At 35.3% G+C, this 18,282-nt stretch overlaps 1 protein-coding gene across 1 annotated transcript in view; it reads right to left on the bottom strand.

Moving 5' to 3' along the window:
- The window catches only part of DNAH7 (dynein, axonemal, heavy chain 7), a 250,129-nt gene that overhangs the window by 214,698 nt on the left and 17,149 nt on the right, over window positions 1-18,282 (bottom strand). The window contains 5 exon segments of the mRNA XM_008563289.1: window positions 4,511-4,630; window positions 12,167-12,292; window positions 14,332-14,407; window positions 16,408-16,588; window positions 17,348-17,435. Of these exon segments, the coding sequence (XP_008561511.1) occupies window positions 4,511-4,630; window positions 12,167-12,292; window positions 14,332-14,407; window positions 16,408-16,588; window positions 17,348-17,435 (591 nt within the window).

Consider the following 18,282-nt stretch of genomic DNA (forward strand, 5'->3'; position numbering starts at 1 on the left):
AAAAAGAAAGAAGTAAAACTATGTCTATTTGCAGATGACATAATCTTACATATGAAAAGCCATAAAGAATACACACACACACACACACACACAAAAAAAAAAAAAAAAAAAAAAAAAAAAAAAAACAACAAGTAAAGCTAGTAAACAAGTTGAGCAAAGTTGTGGGATTCAAGATTAATATACAAAAATCAGTTGTGTTTCTATACACTAGCATTAACAATCTGAAAATTAAATTAAGAAAACAATTCTATTTATGATAGTTTCAAAAGAATAAAATACTTAGGAAAAAAATAAACCAAAAAAATGGAAGACTTGTATACTGAAAACTTCAAAACATTGTTGAAAGAAATTAAAGAACTAAATAAATGGAAAGACATTCCATGTTCATGGATTGGAAGGCTTAATATTGTTAAGATGTATTAGTCTGTTTCTGTTGCTTATAACACAATATCTGAAACTGGATCATTTATAAAGAAATGAAATTTATTTCTTACAGTTTTGAGGCTGAAAGCTCACAGTCCAGGGAAAATATCTGGTGAGAGCATTTTCCTTGGTGGTGACTCGCCTTAGCAATGCAAGGTGTTACATGGAAAGAATGGGCTGAGCCAAGAGAGAGCTAACCTGTTCACTTGCTTTCCCTATAAAGCCATCAGAATCATGCCCATTACTCCATAAATAGATCAATCCATTCCCAAGACCACAGTCCTCGCAATGTACTCACCTCTAAAAGTCCCCACCTTTCAAATACCATAATTGGATTTCCCACTCTCTTAACAATGTTACAATGGAGATCAAGTTTCCAGTATGTGAACTTCTGGGGACACATTTGACCCATAGCAGATGGCAATACTCCTAAAATTGATCTGCAGATTCAATGCTTCATTATCAACATCCCAATGGCCTTTTTTTTAAAAAATGGACAAGTTGATACTAAAATGCATATGGAAATACAAGGGACCTAGAGCAACCAAAACAATCTTCAAGAAGAACAAAACTGGAGGACTCACACTTCCTGATGTCAAAACTTACTACAAAGCTACAGTAAAGAAAGAATTAAAACAGGTTGGTACTGGCATAAAGACAGACAAATAAATCAATGGAATATAATAAAGAGCCCAGAAATAAATCCTCACATATATTGTCAAATGATTTTAAACAAGGGTGCCAAGACCACTCAACAAGGAAAGAATAGTCTTTTACACAAATGGTGCAGAGACTACTGGATATCCTCATGGAAAAGAATGAATTTGGACCCCTAACTCACACTAAATAAAAAATTAAGTCAAAATGGAGTAGTCTTAATGGTCATAAAGACCTAAATGTAAGAACTAAAACTATAGACCTCTTAGAAGAAAACATATGTAAACAGGTAAATCTTTGTGACTTTGGATTAGGCAATGGTTTCTTAGATATGATATCAGGAGCACAAGCAACCAAAGACAAAATAGGTAAATTATACTACATCAAAATTAAAAATATTTTTGCTTCAAAGAACACCATCAAGAAAGTGAAAAAACAAACCACATAATTGGACAAATATTTGCAAATCATATAACCAATGAGGGTCTAATATCCAGAATATATAAAGAACTCATAACTCAAGAATAAAATATAAGATAACCCAATACAAAATGAGCAAAGCATTTGAATAGACATTTATCCAAAGAAGATAAATAAATGGACAATAAACACATAAAAAAGATGGTCAACATCATTAGTTATTAGGGAAATGCAAATCAAAGCCACAGTGAGATGCCACTTCACACCCATCAGGATGGCTATAATCAGGAAGATGGATAGCAACAAATATTGGCAAGAATGTGGAGAAATTGGAATTCTCATACATTATTGATAGAAATGTAAAATCTTACAGTCCCTTTGAAAAACAGTGTAGCAGTTCCTCAAAAAGTTAAATATAGAGTTAGCATATAACGTAGCAATTCACTCTTAGGTATATACCCAAGAGAACTGAAAACATATGTTCATACAGAAATGAATGTTCATAGCAGCATATTCAAAATAGCCAAAAAGTGGAAACAACCCAAATGTCCATCAGCTGGTGAATGAATAAACAAAATGTGCTATTTCCACACAATGAAATATTATTTGGTCATGAAAAAGGAATGACATATTGATACATGATATAACATGGATGGACCTTGAAAACAGTATGCTTCATGTAAGAAGCCAAATATACATGGCCACATATTATATCATTCCACTTAGATGAAATGCCCAGAATAGGGAAATCCTTAGGGACACAAAATATATTAGTGGTTACCAGGCACTTTGGGGAGGGAAAATGGGGAGTGACTGCTAACAGGTACAGTTTCTTTCTGGGGTGGTGAAAATGTTCTGGAATTAATGGTGAACAATCTTGTAAATATATTTTAAATCATTGAATTGTGCATGAATTGTGCACATCACAGTGGTGAATTTAAGGCAAGTGCATTATATCACAATAAAAAAAGAATAGCAATACACAGGATATGGCTGGGAGCAAGCTGGAGGTGGTTAAGGATAAAGATGATGAGCAAAAGAGACCCCAAAAGTCACAAGGTTTTCAACTTAGCCTGGAAATGGTCCAGAACAGGAAAAGTAGCAGGTTTGGAAGAGAGAAAATAAACATTGTTAGGGACATGCTGAGATTCAGGCACCGACATGACTTCCCACTGAAGACATTCAGTGTAAAACTGGAACAAGGGGCTGGCCCAGTGGCGCACTGGAGAGTGCGCTGCTTGGGAGCGCGGCGGTGCTCCCGCTGAGGGTTCAGATCCCATGTGGAGACTGGTTCCCGCTCACTGGCTGAGCACGGTGCGGGCACAACACTGAGGGTTGCGATCCCGTTGCTGGTCCCTGGTGCGGGCGCAACACTGAGGGTTGCGATCCCGTTACCCGTCAGTATAAAAGACAAAAAGGAAAAAAAAAACTGGAACAAGGGCCTAGGGCTCAGAAAACAAATAAGATCTTGAAACTGTTGAGACAGATGAAATCACGAAATTGTCAAGAGAATATGAAGAAAAGAGACAACAAGAAAGAGCTGTGAGCCCTTATTCTTAGGGGATAGTAAGAATAAGTAGATCCAGAAAGAGAGAGAGTGCAGAGGAACCTGAGAAGTACAGGGGCACAGAAAAACAGGTTTCCAGAATGCCGGGTGATAAACCACAGTGACTGCTCAGTACGAGTGGAAGACGAGGACTAAGAAATGTCGTTTGGGTTTGGGAACCTGAGAAGTACAGGGGCACAGAAAAACAGGTTTCCAGAATGCCGGGTGATAAACCACAGCGACTGCTCAGTACGAGTGGAAGACGAGGACTAAGAAATGTCGTTTGGGTTTGGGGTAGATGTCGTAATCAATTGTGGCTAGTCGTTTCTCCACTGTGTGCTGATGTTCTGCCTTTCAACCTTGATAAACATTCTGGAATGTGTTTATCCCAGAATGGTCAGGGAGTTCTTTCCTTAGAGTCAATCAGGAAATATCAAGAGATACAGCTCATCAATCCACACTTCTCAGAAAAAAATTGTTCGGTAGAAGTTTGTACTGTACTCTGTACTTTGACACCCATTTTACTAAAATTCACAGTGGTAATGTTTCCTGAAGCATAATCCCGAAGTTATAGATCAAGATAACATATTTGTATTCTGTCTTTAAGAGGTCATTTTCCCCTCTAATTAATGTTTTTTCACCTCTCCTCTACTTTTATGTTAACTAAATACTAATATAAAATGAAAGGCTACAGTTCTTTCAAGTAATATCAGAAAAAGAATTTGGGAAAGAAAAAAACAAAGATTTAATCTTAAGTTATCAAGGTATATTTCTAAGTAATTTTTGGAAATCATGAAGCTATGCCAGAAGTTTCATGTCCTCTGTTATCTTAAATTTGATCTTACTTTAACATCCTATTTATAATAACTTAGTGACCCATGATAGAGGCAGTTTTCCTATACTGTTTCAGAGCACATTGTCTGGCACCCACATCATTAATTGTCATATATGGCTATTCCATTCTGAAGGGCCAATCCAAGGAGATGTCTAGTTATCATTTGATAAGTCTAACCTACAGTGAGATCGTAAACTCATTTAAACAATACACTTCCCCTAGCTAATCATTCTTTAAACTCTTCTTTATCCTCCACATAAAAACAGAATGAAAGAGGCACAGTGCCTTGCATGTAAATAGTAGATGTCAAATAAATATCTGGTGAATCGCTAGTTGATGATCATTCCTCCACAGTATCCAATGCCACGCTCAGAGCAAAAATGGAAACCAGAATTTAGAAAAAAGTAACCATTCATTATGATCATTTTAGCTTCTGCACAATCTATGCTGTGTAGAACATCTGGATAAACACTACAGATAAAGGCAATTACAGACATTATATTTAACTCTTGTACAGAAATGATTAAAAACTTGTTCAGAAGGGATTTTCTAAAAGCAGTTAAAACGCAGTACCCCACCAATCACATTTTTAAACTTATGTTTTCCTAAATGAAATTTCAAAACTTTACACTTTAAGGAGAGTCTCTTTGGCAGTTTCCATGTGTCTCATGATAATGGTCTGAAAATTTGACAGCTCTAACGCATCCAGGCGATTGTGAAATTCTTCTATATCAATTAAACGTAATTTTCTGCAAGAAATAAAAATGAACAGTAACTTAAGAATGAGGTTTTTCTGGCATTTAATATTTTTGCTAATTAGTTTCTTCTCAATAATATCATTTTCCTAAGTTTTATCATAAAAATTTTGTTCCATACAATTAAATATTCAAGAACATGAGAGATCCTAATTTAAAAAATAATTTATATAATTAAATTCAGTAGGAGGACAGATGATATTACATAGCTTCACTGTGGAATAGAAGATTGCAATGACTGGGATTCGATGGATAGTGAGACTGGCTTTTGCTTTCAAACTGTAACACTTAAAACAGGGAAAGAGGTAGGGCTCAATGCTTATGGGATCCACTGCTCCTAAAACAAAAATTGCATCCTCTTTGAATGAAACACAGCCCTGTGTATTAGGGAGCCAAGGGGTGGAGCCAGTGATCGTTGAACCTGTCTGATTTTTAAAAAAACACAGGGTTTACTTGCGTCAATAGCTTTCAATATAACCGCTTTTCTTTCCTACAATGCTATGGATCTTTGTTATATACATGGTTTACTCATTTAAGAACTTCCTCTGGCAGAGTAACTAAAATGAAAGAACAATGTTAGCTGTTAGTATTATTGTGTTATTAAAAACATCACAGTTAATTTGAACTTAAAGACCAACATAAAATACTTGTTAGTAAACAAAACACATTTCAAATCTATTTATTTCTTTCACTAGCTAAAATTCATCTCTTAAGGTATAAGGTTTCAGTATATGACATCAGTAGTAATTGGGCACTAAAGTAGGTACAACCATTGTTGGGGAAACTTTCATGCATTATTCTGGACAACTGAGCAGTGTAAAAAAGTTATGTTTTAAATAAAATACTTCTAAAGTGTAGCATATAACAGCACATATGAAACATAACCTGATCTCTTTTTATGCTTTTTGATGAATGTTTTCAACATTACTTTATATTTTAAAACTTTAGCTGCAAATCAGGATGCAGATGCATGCGGTATGCAACAGCACTGAAGAGGTGGTTGCTACAGCAGGAGCCTTGGACTCACTTTGTCATAGAGCCACCAGATCACTAAGGAACTCATTTTCCTTAGTTCCTTAGTGTTTGATTTGACACAGAATTCTATGCTTTGTGGTGTTTGGAGATTGAGAGGTTTTACAGTACATGACTTTCTATGAAAATCTAGCATGAAATCTCTGGTAATAACATTTCCCATTTGGTCAATAGGCTGAATTGCCAAGAAGATGGGAAAAATACTACCAGACAGTGTTCCTACCTTTTCAAGATAGTTCCTACGCTAATCTAGCAATGGAGCAATAGTTTAAGCCATTGGTTTAAAGCAATAGAAAGAGTCAGGAAAAATAATATTACTCACTATGCATTAGCTTGAACTTGGTTAACAGAAGGAAAATGTAAGTCTCTTTAAAAGTTCTATGATGGTGACTCTTCTAATCACCAAAATCACTTCTTTATTTCAATTTTCTATTAGTAGAACCAAATAGCTCCAAATCACACAGACTGTGAATCTCAGGATTTTCTCTGAAATCTTCCTATCCCTTATCGGCCTCATCCAATCAGAAACAAATTTCTGTCAACTCATGTCAGTCCCATATCCCTACTGCCCTCACACCTGCCGCTTGATGCTCATCACAGACTGAAACCCATCTCGGCCCTTGGCTCCATCACTGATTTCAAGCAGGAGGGATTTAAACTGACCCGGCCTAATACTCTGAACTTGGTATCGAGTTCAGTCTCTGACTTTGTTCTCCGGTTCTCAAAACTAATCTTCTCACTTCTTACCAGGTCCAGGTTGCCCCCCCTCCACCCCTGCCCCAATCCCACTCCAAGTGCTCGTCCCATGAATTTTTCCCTTTCGTAGAAACATGTTTTGCTTTTCCCAGTCGCCCTGCCTTGTTATTTTCAAAGTAGCATGCTATAGGCAGTGTTCTGCACCTGCTTTTTTCACATCCTGGAGACCTTTCTATATTAACACACTGAGATTTTTCTCACTAGTATTTTATATCTGTGTAACATTTCAATGTGTGAAGGTATTATAACTTATTCAACCAGTCCACTATCAATGGATACTTGGTTGTTTCCAGTCGTTTATAATCAAATGCCACAATAAAGAACCTTATACCTATATTATTTCCTACATTTTCAGGTGTATCTATAGGCTACTTTCTCAAAAGTGAGATTGCCAGATTCAAACATAATTTGTAATTTTGAATTTGTAGTTTTCATAGAGGTGTCTAGGTTCCCCTAGGAAGGGGGCCATTTCTCCAAGTCTCATCAACAAAGTGTGATGTAAAATTTTGGAATTTTGCCAAATTTGAGGTAGAAATGGTTTCTCAGTGTAGTTTTTATTTCAATCTCTTTGCATTTCTCATATTATGAGTTAGGTTAAGCATCTTTTTAGTATGTTTAATAGTGACTTAATATGTATCCAAGTGCTATATGGTAAAAGAATCCATAGTGTTATGATCTAGCAATATTTTCCTAGGCTCATCTGGTCCAAATTATGAATTTAAGAAATCTATTTTATCTTTTAATATGAGCTTAACTTTCTTTTACATTCAACTACTATAATTTATATCATATTATAATTTCTAAATTCTGTTGTGATGTTATACATACACTATTTTTCAAGCAAGAATATGTACGTGCTGTGTAGGTTGTGACTGCATTATAAATGCTATCTCCGATATTAAGTGGTTTCTGTTAAGTGTTAATACCAAATGACATGAATTTGTACATTTCCATCTAGAGAGTACCCACCAGGTTTCCACACTCGTGCATTTTAGAGTTATGCAGATGATTTTTTACATTAACATCCCCCAATCCTTGGGCCGGCCCGGTGGCACACTGCTACAGTGCGCCGCTTGGGAGCCCAGCGGCGCTCCCGCCGAGGGTTCGGATCCCATATACAGACCGGTTCCCGCTCACTGGCTGAGCGAGGTGTGGGCGCAGCACCGAGGGTTGCGATCCCGTTGCCGGTCCCGGTCCGATACGGGCGCGACACTGAGGGTTGCGATCCATTGCCAGACATGAAAAAAGACCAAAAAAAAGGAAAAAAAAAAAAAAAAACATTCCCCCAATCCACTGCCACACATAGAGATGTCCTCTATTTTCAAGGTCTGCTGAGATTCAGAGCAAATGACTGTCACCAAGAGTAAGGATGACCTGTGTATTCAATGTTGCTACTACTCCAAAGGACAGCACTTGCAAGTGCCCACCACACTCTTAATACTCGCATAGAGAATAAGGACAACCTATGCCTTCAAAGGCAACATAGGACTTGGTGGGGTTCTCTTTCCACCCACAGACTGCAGAGCTTCTTTCCCACTCGTCCTTATCCTGGATGCCTCGAGCACTTTTTGCTTCAGTTGCAGCTACTACCACCACCGTCACCACAACCATGGAGCTTAATTTGGGACACATCCACTATTTACTGTGTTCTTATTTCAGCTTTGTTGCTTTTTCTTCCTCTTCCTCCTTTCATTTTCCTGTCTCTTGCCTCCTGACAGTGTCTAACAGACCAAGTTTAGCCCTTTATGGACAATACTAGGCAATGGAGCCCTATCCCTCAGCGTCCAGCTCAGTGTATTCTGGGAATTCCATCTGTGAATGGATATAAAGGAAAACAACTTGTGCTGTTTTGAAAATGAAATGTATTAATGTAAATAAACATCTTTTGTGAAATAATATACTATACTGTATAATTTCATGACTGCATGCAAAATTAGATCATAGGCCTTTTCAGGAAAAGGATATTTGAGCCCCAATATCCAAAAGAAATGATAAAAACAGGGCAAGGAGATGACCTCTTCCTATTCTCGGTATGCCAAATTAGGCAAAGAAACCCACATTGTACAATGGAAAGCTGGAAGAATACACTTCCTAGCAGTATGTAGTCTGACAGCCAAAAGCCAGTTTTAAGGGTCCTAGCCCATTCTCTGACATCACCAGAGGCCCCTGGAGTATGAAGGAAGGGCTGGTTAGGCTTTGGAAACCTAGCATAGTCTCATTACATTCTACAGGCCTTTGTTCATTCAGCCAAGTAAATTGTTCCTGGAAATCCAGAGAGTTCCACGGTGTACAACCAAGAATAAAGAGAGAAGGGAACAATACACTAGAATAATTAATGCATATGGAAGAGTCAGAACTTCCTGAAAAGGTACTGGAATGAAACAGCCTGCCCAAGCTTTCTCCCAAAAGGGAATCATTCAAAATTTATAGAGAAATCCTGCCCTAAAGAGGACGTGATAGGGAATTCTGTGAACAGAGAATCTCTCCTTTGTGCAGTGTTAAAGAAAAAATTAATGATGACACTTGTTAAAGATGGTAATGAATCCTTTATTCAATGAGGGTTTTGCAATAGGTAGGAGAGAGAGGTACTTAGAATACAAAGACAAGTGGGGTTTTACAGCCAACAAATAGTGTGGGGATCAGTAGATGGAAAATTACTAACACAAAACATTGGGATAAGGGAGGATTCTGGCTAAATCCAGCTCGACAGATTCCTGCTGAAGGCAGGGTGCTGATAACACCAAGGCCACGGGTTCGGATCCTATATAGGGATGGCCGGTTTGCTCACTGGCTGAGCGTGGTGCTGACAACACCAAGCCAAGGGTTGAGATCCCCTTACCGGTCATCTTTTAAAAAAAAAAAAAATTGAATATTGAAATATATAAGGGATCTGAGCAAAATTACTTAACTATGTCTGTTTTCCAAAATTTATATGAAAATTTAAAACAGTTTAATCAAGATACTGACAATTTTTTCTTTCTTTGTGACTTTCCATCTTTTTGTCTTTTGAATTGTATAAAGTATAATAAGGAAAAGTAAATGTTAAAAAACAGCCAAGAAGAGTATAAAAAGTAGTGAGCGGGGATTTCTTTTACCAGATATAAGAACATACCATAAAGTCACTTTAATCAAATTAATACAGTATTTGTGCAGAGATTTAAAATTAGAAGAACAAAACAGAGAGTCCAGAAAGAGATTCTATAGATTACTATAGATTCTGTAAATTACTGTAAATTAGAGTTTAATCTATTACAAAGTTAATAGTTCAATTAAGGGGGAAAAGGTAGATTGTCTAATAAATGGTGCTGGCACAATTGGCTATCTGGAAGAAAACCAAAGTGAACTCCATCTTACGTCATGGGTAGGAATAATCTCCAGGTGGTCAAAAAACTAAAATGTTAAAAAATTATATATATAAAAATTTTACAAGTAGCCAGGGAGATCTCACATACAATTTACTGAATAGGGAAACCTTCTTAACCAAGACTAGTAATTCAGAAGGTAGAAAAGAGAGATGTATTTGACAATACAAAAAATTTAAAATGTCTGCATGATGAGGGAGACTATAAACTCAGTCAATGGGCAAATAATAAACCTGAGTTTTAGTGATTGTTTGATTTGTTTGTTTCAGGTAACAGGCACAGAACTAAAACCTCTGTTATATTTAGAGGTCATAAAACTGACAAGAAAAGGCAAAAAACGCAGCAGAAAAATGGACAAAAGATATAAATAGAGAATTCATAATCAAACAAATCCAAACAACCAACAAACATATAAAAAGATGTTCAAATTCCCTAGTAGTCCAACAAACCCAAACAAAAGTAATGATGATATAATGTTTCTTATTGATTGGACAAATTCCATAACACACAGAGCTAAAGTTCTGGGGGAAGACATTGTCATTCACTGTTGGTGAAAATATAAAGTATCAAACATTTCTGGAAAGAAATCTAACATCAGCTAAAATGCAAAACACAAATATGCTTTGATCCAGCAATTCCACTTTTGGGAATCTATTGCATAGAAATAAAAGTACCTGTAAATAACAATATATGTACAAGGTTATTTCCCGACACATTCATTATTCATAGTAGCAGAAACTGAAAGCAAAATGAATGTCCTTAATGAAGGTATAGCTGAAAAAAATGATGGTTCAGCCACACCATGAAAAATTATACACCTATTAAAAAGTATAAATTATAGCTATATCAGTTCAGTCACAGGGATTTTTGCAAAATACTCTTGAGAGAAGTAAAATACAGTAGTAATGCATGGTCATTTTTATACAACAAAGACCAAAAAATATCATATGTGTGTGTATATTATGCTACATACATGTGTACGTGTGTAGATGTACACATGTATGTGGTTATGTGAGCACAAAGAAAAATATGGGAAGATACCTACTCAATTATTATGTGTCATTTGGCTGGGTTGGTGGAAAGAAGGGCAAGTATGAGGAAAAGAAAGGCAGGTGGAAGTCAAGTAGATGGAAAAAAAGACTACACTTAAAAAGTGTGTATGATCACATTTATGTATTTATATAAAATTACATATGTATCTGTATAAAGAAATTAAATTAAAATTTGTTAAACAAAGGAAGGGAAAGAGAGATAGAGTAAGGGAAGAAAGAGGCCTTAGATACCACAAACTTACCAAACGATCACTTCACCTGTGGGGAAATTGAGGCCCAGGGAGAATGAGAGGGACTAGAGAGCCTACAATCAGAGGGTGGCAGAGCTGGGGCGAGCCGGGTGGCTTCGCTTCTGCAACAAGACCAGGAGCAGGAGCAGGGTTAGGTGCTGGGCATGCTATGGAGTCCAATGTTGGAAGGAGTTCAGAGAAGTTGGTTGGTAAGAGTCCCCTAGTGTAAGTCCAGGGGATTTCTGAGGTCAGAGACGACAGATAGCACTTTGCAAGGTCCTAAAATCAGTGGCCTTCCCCTTGGGTCTGCGGGAGGCAGGACAGTGTGCTCACGTATTGCACCCTAATGCAGTCAATGCAACACAACAAAACCAGGGGACCCAGAGAGCGGGTCACATGTAAGCCAAGGCTGCAGTTGGGGTGGATGAGTAAAAGCTCACTGGACCTCCTTCTGTCCCTGAGCTTTAAAAACCAGGATGCCATCTCCTCTATCACAAGGGCACAGGCACATCAAGGTTTCAAGAGACTGAAGGTAGAACTTCTTTAAGAAACATAATATAAATCTGTATTACTTTTTGCAAATTTTATAAAAACATACATCCACCTGAGCATATTGCTAAGGCACCTCCCAGGGCCTTGGAAGGGGCCGTGCAAGGAGGAGACATGAAGCTGAAGCTTCAGTGCAGCAGGGCAAACCCTCCTAGGCCCCAGGACCACGCTCTTTGCTCCAGCAGTGGCCGCATCCTTCATGCCCAGCTCTGCCAAGGGCTTCCCACGCATGCCTCTGAGGCTGGGCCAGGGTCCCCAACAGCCTTCCAAGAACTTTACTTCATGTTACTCATCTGGACAATATTTACTAGGTTTCAATGTTCTTCTATATTGTTTATTTTAAACCATGTTTGAATACTTACATTAAATTTGTAATTAATGTTTTACTTTGCAGTTAAAATAGTAAAAGAAATAATTAAGGTGTGATAAAATAACTTTCACCCCTCTTTTAAAACCTTCAGTAAGGTCAGAAATACTCACTTAAAATTACTGTGCCACAATAACTTTCACCCCTCTTTTAAAACCTTCAGTAAGGTCAGAAATACTCACTTAAAATTACTGTGCCACAAATCCAGCACGGCCAGCATTGTAGGGTTTATTGCGTTCAAGTGATCCCTAATATGACTGCTGGCAGCTAAAAAAGATTTCCTCCAAGGTTTAGGTAGAATTTCCATCCTGAAAACAAAGAGAAAATATTCAGTTATCAAATCCAGCACGGCCAGCATTGTAGGGTTTATTGCGTTCAAGTGATCCCTAATATGACTGCTCGCAGCTAAAAAAGATTTCCTCCAAGGTTTAGGTAGAATTTCCATCCTGAAAACAAAGAGAAAATATTCAGTTATTTTTTATAAAGTCAAAAGAAAGTATTTTACAGTAAATTTACTTTTTGAATAATAATGGCTTAATTTTAATAAAAATATGATGTATCCTTCATGGTAATAACAAAACACGCAATTATGTTTTAAAATATATAAAGGTCATACTCTTTGTGGTTTAGGATAATTTCAATATAATATTTTTTAATTAGCTTTTTATTGAAAGTATTTATGGAGTACAGTGTGATATTTAAATACATGTATACAATGTATGATAATATATAAAGGTCATACTCTTTGTGGTTTAGGATAATTTCAATATAATATTTTTTAATTAGTTTTTTATTGAAAGTATTTATGGAGTACAGTGTGATATTTAAATACATGTATACAATGTATGACGATCTAATCAGGGTAATTAGCATATTTGGCATTGCAAAATTTAATCATTTCTTTGTGATGTGAACATTTGATCTCTCTTCATTATAATAATTAATTATTATGAAATTAGATTTGAATCCTTAACACATAAGATAATTCATTTTTGTCTCTAAATACTGGATCCTATGTAATCCACAAATAAATTACAATGATCAAGTAGAAAAGGACAGCTATCTTTCTTATACATCTTCAAAGATTCTCTATTAATTTCAGGACACACAACATTTAAACTTTTATTGTATGAGAAATTAATGAAAACTTGGTTAACAGACACAAAAAATGATTACTAGTTGTAATGATGAATATGCTAACAGTCCTGACGACCATCACACGTTGACACAACTATTGATAGTCAACTTTGTATCCCACTAATATGTATAATCAATTACCCTTCAATAAAAAAATTTTAAATAAATAAATAAATAAAATATTTTAATAATATAATCCAGCCTGCCTAAAGAAATCCCCTTTAACTTTATCCCCTGTTAATGTGTAAAGGTCATTTACAAATCACAAACATTCTCTAAGATTCTTATTTGAAAGACATTTATTCTGTAACTTCTATGACCTAAATAGTCACCTTTTTTTACATTGAAGATTGCCAGAGTATATTTAAACATTTACATTTTATGTGTCTATAATTTTTTATTCTCACAGATTTTAAACACTAAGTCTTGTTTTATTACATAGTGAGTTTGGTTCAATTTTTCTAGTATGGCTATACCATCCTTACAATTAAAAAGGATGATTTATGTCTTTTCCCAGGGGAAAAGCCATTTTCCATAGAAGATATATGCAAATGGTACATGACATTCCTCCTCTCCACCAGATGGAAAAAAATAATTGGGGGCACTTTTAAATAATAAAAAAGAAACAAAGTAAAACTGAATTGTTTACTTAATTGTATAAAGATAAGTTCCATTCTTCATACTGTTTAAAATATTTATTTTGAAATGTTAAATTTTTTAGGGAAAATATATAGCAAATAGATTTTCCATTATATGTTCTCTATTTTAATCCATGTAATAAACTGAAATACATTCTATATATACATATTTTCTGCAATGTTTCCAGTGTGTTTTTGTACAAATTGCCATCAAGTTTTTATGCCCCTACTGTATCTGAAGCCTGTGTTGTTGCTGTGAAGATGCAAAGACCTATATCTTGTTCTTTCCACCAGGGTGTCCATGTGTCTATTTGACTACCCATCTATCCAACTATCCAATGTGTTAGGGTTTAAATATACAGTATTACATATACTATTTAATATATAATGTTTATAAGCAAAGATCACAAGAACATCAGCTGTGTATGTGAAATATATAAACATACCACATACGTATGTTTATATATAAATTATAAACGTACATATGAGAAAATATAACTGGTGTACAAACATACAAACACATACAGAAATGATCACATAATCAATATTCTTAAAAAAACCTGGTCACTTACTCAGCACGGTGTGGTAGAAGTTCATCTGGTTTTTTATCATCTTCTTTTTCTCTAGGATCCTTTAAAACAAAATCAACTAAAAGAAAATTTTAAAGTTCTGACAAATAACCTTATATTAATTATATTTCTAAGCAATTTCAAAACTAATTCTATTAAAATTAATCATCTAAGTTATTTCAAAGTTTTAAAATAGTCAGCAATTTGTGCATTTATGAATAGAAGAAAATTTCTTAAAATTATGAGAAAAATTTATCATGTCTGTGTTTTTGAGAGTATATGTTTCCCTTTTTAACAATGTGTTCCTGTTCTTTCATTTGAAAATGATAATTGTTTTTAATACTACATTTTCCTTTATAGTTATTCTACCAAAAGCATTTTTATTGATTTGAAGGTCAACCATACAGATTAATAGTTGTTTTCCTTCAATAAGGAAAGGCACATATTGCCTCGCTGTTCTCTTTAAATTGCATAAGAGCAAAAACCAATCTTTTTATAAAATCAATAAAGTAGGCTACTTCTGTTTCTGTCTTTGGTGGTCTTTAATTCACAATTAATTCTAATTCTCCTGCTTGTCTTTCAAGATGCTCTTTCTAACATGCAAATATCACCCCCATACTTAAAATCCTTCAGAGACTCTCCTTTACCTTCGAATACTTTAAAAAGGCATATAAGGCCCTTCAGATTCTGTCCCATTGCCAAAATGAGCCCTATGCTTTGGCCACCAGAACTGCTTGCAAGCCTGGAAGAGCCTTTCATGCATGTCTGCCATCGTTCACATCATTGCTTAGGCCAAGCATGTTCCCTGGTCCATGGTTCCTCATCCTTCAAGACTCAATTGGGGTGCCTCCAGAGTCCTTCCTAACAAGTCAGGGACATGTCTTCTATTTCTCTCCTCACTACACTTAATACTTTACTTTCTAATTTAGTGATTTGTCCATCTCCCTCATTGCTATGAGCTCTGTGGGTTAGGGATTTGGCTCTTTGTTTTTATATCACCAGGATACACAGTAACAGTCTTAAATGCAATGAATGCTTTCCTCCCTGAAGGGTCCCCAGATCACTAGATCACTCCAAAGCATTATGATTTCTCTGTTTTGAACACAGCATTCATCATACCAGGTTTACTATCACAACCAATTGAAGAGCCTATTCTGAAAGTACCGATTTCCAAGTCCTGCCTCCAGAGATTTTAATTCAGGTGGGACCAGAAAACAGTATTTTAAAAATGATTTTCATATCAGTCTGCCTTAGGATCTATTGATCAACAAACTTTTTACATAAAGGGTCAGACTGGGAATATTTTTGACTTTGTAGGCCACAATATCTCTGTTACAACTACTCAGCTTTGCTCTTTGTAGCTCAAAAGCAGCCATAGACAATATGCAGATGAATGAGTGTTGCTGTGACTGGGAATATTTTTGACTTTGTAGGCCACAATATCTCTGTTACAACTACTCAGCTTTGCTCATTGTAGCTCAAAAGCAGCCATAGACAATATGCAGATGAATGAGTGTTGCTGTGTTCTAATAAAACTTTATTTACAAAAACAGGCAGTGGCCAGATATGGCCTGTGAGGTATAAATTGCCAACCTCTGGTCCATACCAGCAATTCTGTAATTAATCACACTCTAATGTCAGTAATATTATGTTCATTTTTAATGCTTAAATTTATAGGTAATCTTTCATATATGTATGCCTTGTCTCTTATGCCTAAACTAAGAGATCCTTGAAGGAAAGAACCATCTTAAAGGAGAGACTACCTCCTAAGTGCCTAATGCCTTGAATAAATTAGGCACTCAATATTTTGAAGGGTTGAAATTAATGTTTTATTTTTTTTTAGCTCTGTCCTTTGTTGAGAGGATATATCCCTACAAATAGAAAGAATGATATTTTAATTTTTTTCTTGAGTTTCATTAATGAAATTTGCTTACCATCTTAAGCAATATAACAGCAATGAAATAACAGCATAATTAATATGTAAGTAGTTTAAAGTACCAGTATTAATTTTCAATACAAAAAAAATTATTTTTCATGTGACACATTCAAATTAGAAAGAAAAGAGAAATACTACTTTACCTATGGATTTCTTTACACTAAGAAGATAATCTTCTCTCATCTCATCAGACAACCCAATTATGCTGTCAGTGAGGACTTTCAGATGTTGTGGAACTAAATCCAGTACATGTTCTAGCCAGGAATCTTCCATTGGGGCTACATGGTCCGTATCAATTCCATGGTGAATATAATAGTAATACCTCTACATAAAGAAAGGGAAAATGTACACAGGTTTAGCGCTCTATGAAAAAAAGTGTGTTTATCAAAAATAAGACTCTTGAGAAAAACTGAAGTTTTAGGAGAACAAAGTATTATGCGCAGTTCATGCAGGCATTATTTGAGATTTAAATTTAAAAATGTATAAGATATTTCATGAAAATTGGTGTATTAATATTTCATACTATAGTTTGATAGTTGCTATGTGTGCATAAAGGATTAATTTCAAAGCATGGTATTGTTTCTCTAATTATGGACATTTAATTTCAATATATTTTCACAAGTTTTTACATGTCACTTATTAGGGAAAAAATTTAAACATCCAAATACTTTCATGTTAGCAATGTTAAAGTCTTTGATATTTACATTTAAAAATTTTTTATTTGAAATACTTGAATAATTACTATTTCTAAAGTAAGTTAAATATACTTCATGAAACGTTATTATATAATTAAGATAATTTCTCATAAAAAAAACACAGCCATATAAAAGTTATACATGATGGAGGCTAGCTTTCACATGGGAAGCAGGTAGACTTGGGATTCTTTAATAGTGGTCTTAGGCAGCAAGGGAGAAAACTATCTCCACCATTAATCCAACAGAGCAATTTTACAGAACTCTATATTTATTCCTATGTCCACAGAGTTCCACAAGAAAGGTGTACAGAATAATCTCAAAAGTGTGAAATTATCTTCAAGTGTTTCCTTCTATTTTCAGTTATACTGACAAAAAAATAGCTCATTACCAAGATGTCTTTCTCTATTGCAGAAGTGGTCAGTTTTGGAAATGTGCTTTCATCAGGGACAGCTGAATCTAAACCAGCATCCTGTTGCCTAAGAAATTGATAAACATACTATTAAAAAGTATATAAAAGACAGAACATAAAACAATGGATATAAAACATCAGGACTGTCCTCTATTAAATCATAAGAAAAAATGATTTGTTGAACATTTTATAAATAGTATACATATTTGCTTGGTACCATATTCCTCCACAAATACTTTCTCTTTACTCATAGACGGACAGTTCTGTTGGAAGCGATTTGCAGGACCTGATTCAGAGGCTACACCCTTCTTGATGGCGTTTACTTATTTTTCCTCATTTCTCCAAAATCATGTTCTCTCTTCTTTAAAAGGAATGATGTTGCATTAGTCCTAAAAGTGAATGATTCTTTACAAATACGGGGAGTTTAACAGGAGCACTGATGGAAACGATTTTAAGTGCAGTTTTGCAGAAGATACAATACATTCTTCAAAAGGCCATTTCTCATTTCTAGACACATACAAGTTAGCAACGAGTGACAGAGAAGCTCATATGCTCCTATGCATTTATTATTGGGTAAGTGTTCATGTAATACTATAATGTTTATAACTATAATTCAATTCAAAATCAATGCCAGATATGAGCCACATTTGTGGCTTATTCAGGGGCCCAACTGTGCAGAAAAGCATAGTTCATGTCTTCAAGAAAAATAGGTTGTTCTGGAATAGCTCTTTATCATTGAATGTATCATGCTCTGGATCCCCAGTTCATCCGGGATGGATATAGCTGTATAATAAAATACTCCTTCCCACTAATTGTCCAGTAAGTGGAGACTGGAGGTTTAGTGAATAGCTGTCTGAGATACTATACACCAAGGTAAATACCTAGCATGGAGCTTCTAACTTAATTTGTCCTTT

This window comes from Galeopterus variegatus, unplaced genomic scaffold, assembly GCF_000696425.1.
Source record: "Galeopterus variegatus unplaced genomic scaffold, G_variegatus-3.0.2 Scaffold172, whole genome shotgun sequence".
Lineage (NCBI taxonomy): Eukaryota > Metazoa > Chordata > Mammalia > Dermoptera > Cynocephalidae > Galeopterus > Galeopterus variegatus.